This window comes from Tamandua tetradactyla, chromosome 6 (assembly GCF_023851605.1).
Source record: "Tamandua tetradactyla isolate mTamTet1 chromosome 6, mTamTet1.pri, whole genome shotgun sequence".
NCBI lineage: Eukaryota > Metazoa > Chordata > Mammalia > Pilosa > Myrmecophagidae > Tamandua > Tamandua tetradactyla.
The window spans coordinates 120,746,864-120,759,327 of NC_135332.1; the positions used below are offsets into that span (position 1 = coordinate 120,746,864).

General features: G+C 37.3%; 1 protein-coding gene across 6 annotated transcripts in view; it reads left to right on the forward strand.

Moving 5' to 3' along the window:
* The window catches only part of ZFHX4 (zinc finger homeobox 4), a 185,055-nt gene that overhangs the window by 143,415 nt on the left and 29,176 nt on the right, over nt 1–12,464 (forward strand). For 5 of the 6 annotated variants that reach the window (XM_077167037.1, XM_077167041.1, XM_077167040.1 and 2 more), the window contains exons 5-6: nt 3,685–3,753; nt 11,087–11,203. In XM_077167037.1, the coding sequence (XP_077023152.1) occupies nt 3,685–3,753; nt 11,087–11,203 (186 nt within the window). The remainder of the gene's footprint in view (nt 1–3,684; nt 3,754–11,086; nt 11,204–12,464) is intronic. The other variant, XM_077167042.1, reaches the window with a different exon arrangement.

Consider the following 12,464-nt stretch of genomic DNA (forward strand, 5'->3'; position numbering starts at 1 on the left):
CAGTCAGTACCTGGAACAGAGCAAATACCCTATAAAATGTTGTTGTTAGTGATGATGATTGTGATAATCAATACACTACTAGACAGCAAATGCTGCTGATTACTTCCACATTGTGTTAATAAAAATAGAGTAAATTGGTACCATTTTGAAATGTGTTATCCTCACCACTTTGACAGGATAGAGTAGAATACCGGATAAACTAAGTCAGCAGTAGTATTTTTAAATAGCATTAAACAAGAAAGGTCAGGTGCTAGAGAACACAAATTAGTAATGTAATTAAATCACTAGCAAAAGAGACAGATTGTGTTAACAGCAGTCAGATTTGTTATTACAGAGCAATTATTAAAGTGAAATATTGCAAGATGCTATGTATCATTACTAAGCTTTAAACATTTCATTTTACATGAGCGGAAAAGTATAGATTAATCAGTTCATTTGATAAGTTAAAAGCTCCTTTATTTAAATATTTATGCCATCTGCATAAATGGAACAATATTGTTGAGTATCTGAAATGAATACCCTAGTATATTAAACTGCATTCTTTTATGAAATTATTAGCACATGTTGCTCTCATTGGAGCATTCTCCAAGTGCTGTGTGACCTAATTAATGAAATTAAATAACTGTTTTTGGTTTTGACGTTTTTGTACCTTTTGTTAAATCATTAACAAATGAAATGATTTCAATGTGGCACCAAACTTTTATTTACTTACTCTTTATATTCAAGGAATATGTTTTATGAAATATGAGAATTTTCACAGGTTTACTGAAAAATTGCTTTCTTTTTTTTTTCTTCTTTGGTTTCTAGCCTTCGTGATGACTAGGAAAATCTTTACAGACTCCCAAATACAATCAGATGCATCTAAAATTGCACAGACTTTTCTATTATGCAGACCTGGGTTTCATCCCAGCCTCTGGCAGTTACTAACTTGGTGACTTGGGTCAAATTACCTTAACCTCTTTAAGCCCGAGTGTCCTGATTTATAAAATAAGAATTAATAGCAGCCTTACTGTTTTATTGTGAGGATTAAATGATTGTCTCTATGCAAATAGCTTAGCACAGAACCAGACAGAGATACAATCTCAGTAAGTTGTCATTGTTGTTTTATTTTATCTTCAGGGAGTCATTGGGTCAAATTCACTTAGGTTCTTCTGATATCTACTTCAGTAACTCTATGTGTTGCACGATACCTCTGAAGTATATATATGTATGTGTGTGCGTGTGTCTATTAAAATAAGGTGTGCTAAGGATTGCCTGATAAATTTTCTTTAGTTTTGCTAGGAAAGAGGGGAAAAAATGCTTTTATACACCCACATATTCATATATGCAATAAAAATTATTATTTGTGTTTGATATATTTGAAAGATCTCTGAATCTAGATTCCTGAAGTTCTGGGAAGCCTTTACAAAATTCTCATCTTGAGACTTGTCTGTTTCAGGATATAGGGTTTAGACTAGCATTTTAGTTGTTCTAGTTAATTAGATAGTTGATTAACTCTAGTTAGGGTGTTATAGTTGATCTCAGGATGCCTCCCTCTGACCTTAACTGAGATTCTGTGAGGAAATATAAAGAAATCATACAAAAAATCATAATATATCATGTAAGTGCTGAAACATACGTATAAGCGTCACCGAGGAGGTGACACTTGCTTTGAGTTTTGGAGGAAGAATAGGAGTTTAGTAGGTGGAGACCAAAAAGGCATAAAAGTTTTAAGGCGGAAGCAGCTGAGCATTTTAAGTGATGTGTTAGAGAACATCAGTGCTGTGATGTATTTGAAAGTTACTCCTAAACTTATAAGCAAAAACTGAGACTAAATTCTTCCTTTCAAAACTAATTAAACATCTAGGTGCAAGGACGCATACTGTTTGATGGGGAGACACTGAGCGTTTATTATGATTGCATTCTCTTTAGATGATTTACCACCAAAGGTCAAAGATTTTGAATATGGCAGGAAAAATAATTAGTAGATGAAATTATGGCACCTTGGTACCTTGATATGTACTTCTGTTTTTGAAGATAATTATTTGTTTAATTAACACCATCAGAATTAACGAGATAGAGATACGACTGCCTAGAAATATTGGCTAGACATGATTCTCTTTGGCAGTGAAAGAATTTGTTTTTAACCTCTATAAAATTTTCTGACTTTGGAGACTGTTCCAACCCAGCTCTTGGAAAACTTGGGTCGGGACAGCCCAAAGACCAAAGGATACATCAGGCATGAAGTTAGACATGAATTTTAATTAGGAGTTACTAACAGGAGAGGATCTCCCACCATGGTGGCTGGCCACAGAAAATGCAATTTAATGCTCTGCAAAGGGTACAAAAGTGTGAGCAGCAGGGTCTTGTGACACAGGGGGTTGGAGTTTTGTTATTAACAGTAATTAAGGAAGGGAGTTTTAGTGCTTCTTTTATGATACCATCTATATGTTCTACCACACACACACACACACCCCCAGCCAAGAGATTTGATACTTTAATTTTTGTCCTAGTCATTGTAGGCAGCTACGTGCAGTAACTTATTCTCAATATGGAGGAGGGGCATGGGCCCTGGCTCGCCACAAAGGCTATGCCACACTGGGCTTTTTTGTATTGTTTTCTCTTATAATGATGGATTATTTATATAATCATATCTGAATTTTAGAAATGGCAGAACTGAGATTTAGAGAGGTTAAGTAATTCATTCAAGATTCCATGCTTAGAAAGCAGTAAAGCCAAGATTTGTGCTCAAGGAAGTCTGTTTCCTTGAAAGATAACTCTTGGGATGTTTTGAAGGAGTAGATTGAAAAGACAAGGATCAGAGGCTGGCAGACTGGGATAGAGGCTATTGAAATTGTAGGGCGAGAGAAGGTGAATAGAAGGGAACAGAAGGAGACACGTGACAAGAAACACTATAAAATGGAATGAACACCATGTGATGACTCAGTGCAGAGAAAGGATGAGGTGTTGAAGGTAAATTTTGAGGTCTAGTTGTTTCTTTATGGGTTTTTAATCCAGTAACTACAGTAGAGCACACCAAAAAGTAATGCATTAAATGAAGAGACTGATTTGTGTTTGGTGTGTGTTGATTTTAGCGAATTGGTACAATTTTGTGAATTCTGCTTTGCAGATCAAATAGAAGATCACAGAAAAGATATAGATGTATTGATGACTTGGACTTACTCTTCGTGTTTATTCCTCAACTGCCTGTTGTTTGCTTTGTTCTTTCACATCAGCTGTCATAAAATGAACTTTTCCTTTTTCTTATTTGGTGCCTTCACATAGAGGTAAAGGTATATCAGAATTTATACAATGTGCCAATGTCATGATGACATATCTCTCATGTACATTATCATATAATCTAGAGTTAGCTATGCTATTTCACTTTGATAAACATGCCCATTCTCTGTCAAACAAAATAGCCAAGAGGTAAAAATCAGATTGAGTCTGTCTTACTTCCATAGTTTATCTGTACTACTGTATTCGTTTTGTGCTGCTCATCATTGAGAATTACATCTAACTCTACTATCCCTTGGACCCTCTGCCAACCACTGCTCCCTAATAAGGTAAGGTATACTGTAGACTCACCTGAGCTTCTCCTGATGCTTACCTCTTATAACCTATTTTGGGTTCTTATGATATTGGCTATGACCTGAGAACTGGACGTGGCATGATGATTGCTTTTTGTTCTGATGTACTTTGCAGATTCTGCTTCCCTGGGAGCCAGGACCTGTGAGGATGATCTTACAGAGCAGCAGCTGAGAGCAACCTCAGGTAATTGATCTATTCCTGTTCAAAATCTTGTCCTAAATGAGTTGCATTTACTAGTCTCTTGATATAGCTAATAAATGTATCTCTTGAACAGCTCTGATTAGGTCTGAGCATATCCCTTATATAAATAAGTGAAAAGCAAAATAAAATATATTCAGTATTTGGAAGTGTATGTAAACTCACTTCTTTTCTGCTTGACAATTGCTAGTGCCTATATTTATACATTATAAACTATCATCCACATGGTCTGTTTTATACAATGTTGATAACAATAAGCCACATATTTTGTTTCCCCAAGTCAAAAAATTTGGCTGGGGTAGAGTTATTTGTGGAAATTAATTGAATTGATTGGATTGTGTATACTCATGTCAGTATGTTCACTGGTCCCTATGCTTTTTGGGCATCTATGTGGGTATGTTATAAAATGGAAGCTATGTTTTCTCAGCTGCATTATAGTCAGGTAATTTAAGGAGAAATTCACCATGTTGCTACAACACATCTAATTTATTATTCCTATATAAGCATGATCTAGTTTCCAGATTAATACAATTGCAATAATAACATGCAATATAGTACGAAAAATGATCATAGGAAGTTCTTTGTATCCATGATGGTATATTAAAATACTTGAAAAAATAATTGCAAGTAAAAATATTCTTCAAATATAAAGCCAAAACCTATACCTTTACAAACTCTAGTTTCAAAATAAAGTTTACCTTCACATGCATTTCTCACAAATACCATTTTATTTTATATATTGTCCTCTAGAAACCTAGACAGCATAATTAAGATAAAATGGCATAAAACTCAGCCCCGAAACCTAATAATTAAAAGTCCTCATTAATGACCTGACTGGGAGTAACATAGCAAAAGTCAAGGCTTAAACTTAAAATCAAGCCCAAAATAAGCCACTCCATGTCAATATATTCCTTTACTGTTCTGTGAACAAAGACTCTGCAGTCTATATCTTTACTTCCATCTCTCTGTGAAGGGTTAAATTAAGATATCCCCAAAATATCAGAATATTTTGCATGTAGATGTCTCACGGGGAAGTCAACACAACAGATTTCAAATTCAGCTTCTCTTCTCTGCAAAACCCTTTCTTCTCTTTTTTCTGTCTCAGTTGATGACATTGTGCCATAGATCTAGTCACCTCCATAAGAAAACTAGGAATCATCAGTTTTACTTACATTTTTGCTGAGTGCCTTCTGTGTGCCAGGCATGGCTGAGCATCGGTCATGAATAAGACTATGAGATCCCTCATTTTAGATAATGAAGCAACTACATGTAGGAATTATTTTCAGATTGCAGTAAAGGTGATGAAGGAAGTAAAGGGGTGATATTGTTAGAGCAGTGGTTCTCAAAGTGTGGTCCCTGCACCAGCAGCAGCAGCATCTCCTGAGAATTTATGAGAGTGTGAATTCTCAGATCTCAACCTCCTGAATCAGAATCTCTAGGGTGGGGCCCAGCAGTATTTGTTTTAACAAGTCCTCTGGGTGCTAATGATTGCCACTAAAATCTGAGCCTCTAACCTGTGTGACAGACACAGAGCTGTTTTAGAAGCAGTGGTCTGAGAGTTTCTTTGAGGAAGTGACAGTTGAGCTGAACCTTGAATAATGAGAATGAGCCAATTATGCAGGAGTCTGGAGAAGCATATTCCAGGCAGAGGTGGGAATAAGTTACTCATGTTCTAGGCAGAGAAAGAAGGCTAACATGTAGAAAGATTAGTGAGTGTGGAGATAAGCAGCATAAGAGGCAGTCAGAAGGGTAGACAAGGACCTACGTCATTTAGCCATTGTAAGGGGTTGGTACGTTATTTTAAGTGAAATAGGATGCTATTAGAGCATTCAAGCGGAATGACTTCATTTAATTTAGTTGTGCAGAATACATTGTAGGAGAGCAAGAGCAAATCTGACCCTAGTTATGAGACCATTTCAGTAATACAAGTAAGAGATTAAGAGTACTTGCAGTGAAAATGTAAAGAAGTAGATGGATTTGGCATACATTAAATATTTTGGAAATAGAAAGAATGGTACTTACTGGTGACTTTGAATGTACAGAAGAGGGAAAGAGAAGAGCCAAAGATGATGCTTGTTTTTGTGGATGGCAGTGGCATTAACAGAAATGGTGAAAACTCGGGGAGAAACAACGTGAGGTGTGAGGGGGATCAGGAATGCTGATTGGGACATATTAAGTTTCAAATGTCTTTTAGACTTCCAAGTGGAGATATAAAATTTACAGCCATAGGTCTGGATGAGATAGCCTTGGGAGAGAATGTAGATAGAGAGAAGACTGAGAACCAATGCTGGAGACACTTCAGTATTTAGATATTGTTTGGTGGAGAAAGCCCCAGCAAAGGGGACTAAGAGGGAACTTTAAGAGAGGCCAGATGAAAACCCCGATAGTTTGAAGCAATGGAATCCAAGAGAAAGACATTTTTCAAGACAGTGGTAACATCTGTTGAGTAAAGGAATTAGAGAAAGGTGAAGACAGAGACGTGATCATTGGATTCCATGGCATGGAAATTATTGGTGACTTTGAGAAGAGCAATTTCAGGCTAGTTGGGTGCATGGGGGCCAGGCTGGACAGAATTGAATAGTGGGTAAGACTTAGTAAAGTGCAGAGAGCAGTGCAAAAACCAACCTAAGAAATAAACAAATGCCCCTTTTAAGTTTTATTGAATAAAATATAGGAATGGAATAGAGTCTGGATTCCTTTTTCCTTCCCCAATTTTGCTCCCTCAGTTGAGTTCCATGTTTCAACTAAAATGTATTGCCTGCCTACTGTATTCCAGGTACTATTCTAGGTGCTTCCGGCACAGAGATAAAATAGAAAATCCCTGTTTTCAGCAAATGTGTACCTGTTACAGAAGGCAGGTAATACACAAAAAAATTGTTACACCCCAATGTTCAGGAAAAAGGAAACATTTATCCAGAAACACTGAAGAAAAACTTTGTGGAGAAGGAAACAATAGTAGTGCAAATAATAGCATTGCTACCATTTTGTTCGTACTTAATTTTTGTGATAGGCTCTATCCTGACTGACTTTTATATGTCGATGCACTACAAATCTATGAGGTTGATACTATTATCTCCATTTTTACAGATGATGAAATACATATTTCTAAAACTGAGCTTGATGGAAAAGGGAAAATAGTACAGTGAAGACAAGCAAAGTTGTTCTAGATAAGATAAGGAAATATAGCACTCTGTATAGAGAGGAAGAGAGCAAACAGTTGAATATTTCTAGAGCAGAAGCTCAAAAATTTGGTTCCTGGAGCAGGAGCATCAGGATAACTGGAGAAGTTGTTAGAAATGCAAATTCTCAGATCTCCCCCCAGACCTGTTGAGTCACAAATTCTAGGGACGGGATCCAGCAATCTGCATTTTAACAAGTCATCCAAGTGATTTGGATGATGGGAATGTTCTCAAGCATTACATGTAAGGCAAGAAGAGAAGAAAGATGAGACTGGAAAGGTAGATGGGGACCAGGTCTTGGAGGTATTCTTGCCACATAAGGAAGATGGAGTTTTTTTTCTTTCTAAGTTGATGGAAGCCACGATGGATTCTAAGTAGATCATACAGAGGAAAGATTTGAGTGGGGGAGGAATTAGAATTAGAGAAACTATGGAGGAAGGCAGGACAGAATTTCCATCAGCCAGGTGTCTTTCACTGAACAACCTGCTTAGTATAAAAGACTGCAGATGTTTGAGTTATTATCCTCTGCTTTCTTTTACATGATCACTCCATGGACTTAAAAAATGTGCAATACTTTACTCAGAAGACTCAGAAGAGAAGACAACCAGCACAGATATCTAGTGTTTAGATCAGAGGGATGCCAGTGCAACACATTTGCTTAAAAATTGTGTATTTCAACTTTATAGAATAAAGTAATAGTGATTTTCTAATATTTTTTTATTTTTCATGTAAAATACTCCAAGATAGATAATCAAAGGCTTTTCTTATAAATATATTGATATGTATGTTTAGGATAATTTTTGTAAGAGCATCATTTTAGACCTGCTATAAATGCTAGGGGAAGTTAATTTTTACTGTACTTCTGTAACATGGCTACAGTATTATTTTGTCTTCTTCCTATTATAATGAAGTATTTAAAAATGTATTCTCATTCATCTGAAAATTGGGTAGTTCTAGTAAACCCTAATGCACATTTTAAGCTTATGTACATACATATCATAAAGTTTAATGTTTGAACAATTTTTTGTTATATCCCGAGGCAAAATAATAATTAAAAGGCATGTGCTGTGAATACAAGAGTATTAAGAATGCTGTGGTACTTTCATTATTGCATATAATATGCTAGTGGAAAAATCTGTTGATGAAAATGAGAACTGGTTTAGTATTTTCTTTTTGAAACTTTATGTAATGTATTCCACTCAATTCTAAGGTATCCTTTAATATGTAATGCATGCATTTAAGTTGTGTTTCTTTTTTTTTCCCATGAAAAAATCTTACATTTTGCGGCATTTTACAGTTGAGGAAATGTGCTGCTTGAAAATTAGAATGTAGCCTCTTCTTCCCCAGCCTAAAATTCTAACCTACCGTTTTTCTCAAGAAAGTGGTTTCTCCACCTTAGTACGTTTGACTCTAAAGTCTATTTATGAAAGGAATGCCGAATTTAGATCTAAGGCTTTTTTTTTTTTGAGAGTAAAAGTGACCTCTTTACTGACTTATGTGAAAATTTATGGTGTATATAAGTTACCTCTTGATTATTTTTTGCATGATTAAAAATTTGCACAGTTGTCATGGCTCCAAAGAGCCTACCTGTTATAAACAGCTTTCGCTTCTAAACCACAAAACAGTTCTGAATTGCTCGAGCATTAGAGCTAATTGCCTGCCTACTTCAAAGCGTGAGCCAGAAAAAAAATATATAAAAAAGTCCCAGAAGCAGAGGCATTGCAGGCAAATCCACCTCTAAAGGTTATGAGTTGTGGCTTGGAGGAGCCAGGCAAAGTTACGGCCTCAGAACTGCTGTTTGCGATTAAGTTGATGGGGAGAGTCTATCCCACAATCTTTCCCTGCTGCTGACACAGAGTCTTTGTTCACATTCAGATTTCTCAAACTGTTGCCAGGGTCAGGCTGAGGGCAGACACCATAGTGATGTATAGAAGAACATGTCTGAGAATTTCCCTCACACTTAAAACACATACCAGAAAATGGAGAAGAGGACCCTGCAAAAAAACTGTCTGATGAGACCCAGATTATACTGCAGCTTTTCTTTTAGTACCTTCATAATTTTCTTTTTCTTTGCCTGACATGCAATGTTTTATTAATGTGAGTTGCGATAGCCCGTACAATTTTATGTCCCCTCAAGATAAGGACACTCAGTAGCACTCTGACACTTCATTTTCCAGCCCTAGGGAAAAGGCCTAGTAAATCTACCAAAAGAAGGCTCGTGTCCCTTTCTCCCTCCCCCCGCCCCGAGGGTTCCAAAGTAATTGCCCTGGAGTGTTGTAGGCTGTGGCCTGATACTGGATATGGCGTCACGTGGACTTGGCAGGGACACAGTCCCATCCAGTTATGTTCTCAGCCTTCCAGCCTCCCAGACTGAGCTCAGCCACCTCTTACTCTAGTTGAGAGGAGGGGGAGCTGCCACGTCTGATCAGTAATTGTCACTGAGGTAGGAAGAGCAGGCTAATGTCCGAAGAAGTGTCGGTCCTTCCTCTCTTCTGAAGGTAAAATTTCCATGTGCATTCACCTGAAAGGGAAGCTTCTCTTACCGCCCCCAGGTGATTGACCACCTAAGCAAAGTACAAGTATGAAACAAATGGATTTTTAGGGTGCCTTTTTGAGAGTGCATTCTTGCAGCAAACTCTTGTTTTGAATTCATTAAATAGGCTTCTTTTCCCCTTAGCTCTGTGAAGTTTCCCCCTGAGCCCACAACTGTCCTCTCTCTGTTTTCCTGCTCACACAGTTGCAGAGCATGGCTGGCAAGCGAGACACTAAGAGGCAAATCTGCGTCTGTGTGTGCTACATATGACAGTGGATATTTCATTCTGCTGTCAGAACGTTATTAATAAAACATGGGGTGTGGAGAGGGCCACGATTTCCCCTTTCAATCACTGTAGCATTTGCAATGAAAATTTTATGCAGTGTGTAATTTTCAGTTAATGCTCGACACTTAAAATGTCCGTAGCAGCGTTTTGTATGGTTGTTGAAGGGTTAATTATATCATGTTCTCTGCATAAAAGCTTTGCTTATCAAAAGCAAATAGAAGGGTGTATGCAAATGTGTGTTGATGACCTTTTGCCTTTCCAGGGTTAATTTATATGGTCATTAAAGTTTTTATGAAATTGAGCGGCCTGGGTGCTTCAAATCCCACTCTACCTTCTTCTTGTAATTTGTGTAATTCCTACCTGCACAGGGAAATATGATTTTTATTTTTTTGTTCTGCAATGAAAACAGCACGCCATGCTGTGGGGACTCGGGAGCCTGGTTATCTGGCATTACTCAGATTGCTAAAAATTCATTAAAATGTGACATCAGCACAGTGAGAGACAAATGATCGCAGGATGAAAGAGAACAGTGGGCCTTTCACGGATTAGTGCTACACAGCCCCAGCATAGAGGCTAACTGCATAAACAGATTAATCCACCAGCAACGGCATAGCTAAGATTTAGAGAATAATTAAATGGGGTTGAGTTACTGTGAGGATTTCCATGTAATCTAGCTGGTGTGAACCCATGAATGAGGTGTGGGGTGATGCTGTTGTCACAGAAGAAACATACCTAGTTATGTCCTATGCCCTGTATAGCTCCCCCTATAGAAACAACAACAACATATATCCCAACCTAACTGATGTTTTGAGATCTTACTCTAAGTCAATTCAAAAGAATTCGTTTAGAGTCTGGGGTCTGAAGACAGGACTAACACCTGCCTTATATTTACCACATTGATGCACGATTTCACGAAGAATTTTTCTGAGTCTGGTTTGTTCTGCTGCCTATCCATATCAGTGGAATAGGGGGTCCATATTGTTACAGGGATCTACTCTTGAAATTACAAAATTGCTTAATATCCAATTTGCCAACCCTTTGCAGCCTTAAACTGTACTTAAAGGGATTTCTTTCCTATTAATTTAGTACAGAACACATCCCATCAATGGATATAAAAGTAGTTGCTTTAGATTACAATTTGCATTGGTGCCATCTGCATGTTCTAATATAGACATTTGAGTAAGTTGGTGTTGTCTTTTGAGTATGAATATCTGCAGGTAACTCATAAGTAACAGAGTATTGAGATGGTCACCTCGTTTATTTTAGTGTGCCTTTTTCCAGGGTTTTAAATCCTACTGACTGGTCTGCCTTTCTTAACAGAAGAACAAAGTGAGGAAGCAGAAGGAGCTATTAAACCCACAGCAGTGGCTGAGGATGATGAGAGAGACACAAGTGAGAGGGACAATAGTGAAAGCAAAAACTCTAATAAAGACTTGGGTAAGATGCTAGAATCTTTTACCTTCCTTTCCCCCACCCCCATTCCCTGCAATCAGTCCTTCCTTCACTACCCCCACCCCACTTCTAAAGCTTATTAAAAGCTTTTATTCATTTTAAACTGTCGGAACATTCCCCCTACTATTCATTGCATGTGCATTTTGCATGTGATTTCTATCAGTAGCCTCCCGTTGACCTATTTTTAATCATAACCATCTGACAGAATAGATGTGGCTAAGTTGAAGAATATTACAGGACGACCAGCGAGATTATTTTTTAATCAAATCAGTTTGTGTGCTTGTAATTTTTTAAGCGTCTTTCATTAATCTTAGCTATACTTGTGATTCCTCTGATGGCATATTAATTTTTCATAAGCACAGGATTAGATATCACTTGAATTTTGTCATTCAATCATATGCACCCCCAACCACATAACCCTAAAAATAAATGTTATTTTTCCTTGCTTTTTACAACTTACAGTCAGGAATTTGCCCTTTCTAAGGGCATCTATTTGAGGCATTTCAAACAAAATCCAGTAAAAAAGTTTACAGATGATTCAGCCTAAGCAAGAGGAAATATCATTGAAAAGGGATTAGGTGCTGGGTAATTTTGATCTTCTAGAATAGACAAATCCCAGTAATGAAAGCTACTGTCTTTGAAAACAAACCTTCGTGTCATGACATTTACTTGTGCACAAACAAACCCTAGGCCAGCATCTGGTGTGGATACCTAAGGCTTTTTCTGTGTTTGATTTGGCAAATATATGACTTCATCCATGCTTTATATGTATGAGATGGAAATCTATGGTTACAATGAATATTGCATTGGCTACTTCTGCTGCATGCTATCCCTACTTATATTATGTTGGACTCACTGAAGCAGAAGTGCTGAAACGGGTTCAAACCTATTAGTCCCAGGTAGTCATCTATTTTTCCTTGAATTCCAGTGACAGCAGCATATAAAGGAGCTTGTATTCACTGGGAAGACTTTGGTTGTGCACAAAATATCATTTGTATATGCAACTGTTTAATCCTGAATTATCCCATGCTTTTAACTCTGTCTTTGAATATCTAATTTTGTGTTTCCTTCAAAAATCACTTAAAGGGCTTCGCTGCCATCTCCCCTACCCCTTTACCACACCCACCGTTCAAAGCTAAATTTCTTTCAGGAGCCCAGTAAAAAAGATGCCATTTAAATTTGCTTTTGGATATAGTGCCTAACATGTATTTCTAATTTGACTTAAATGAAGAGAATATGCAATTGG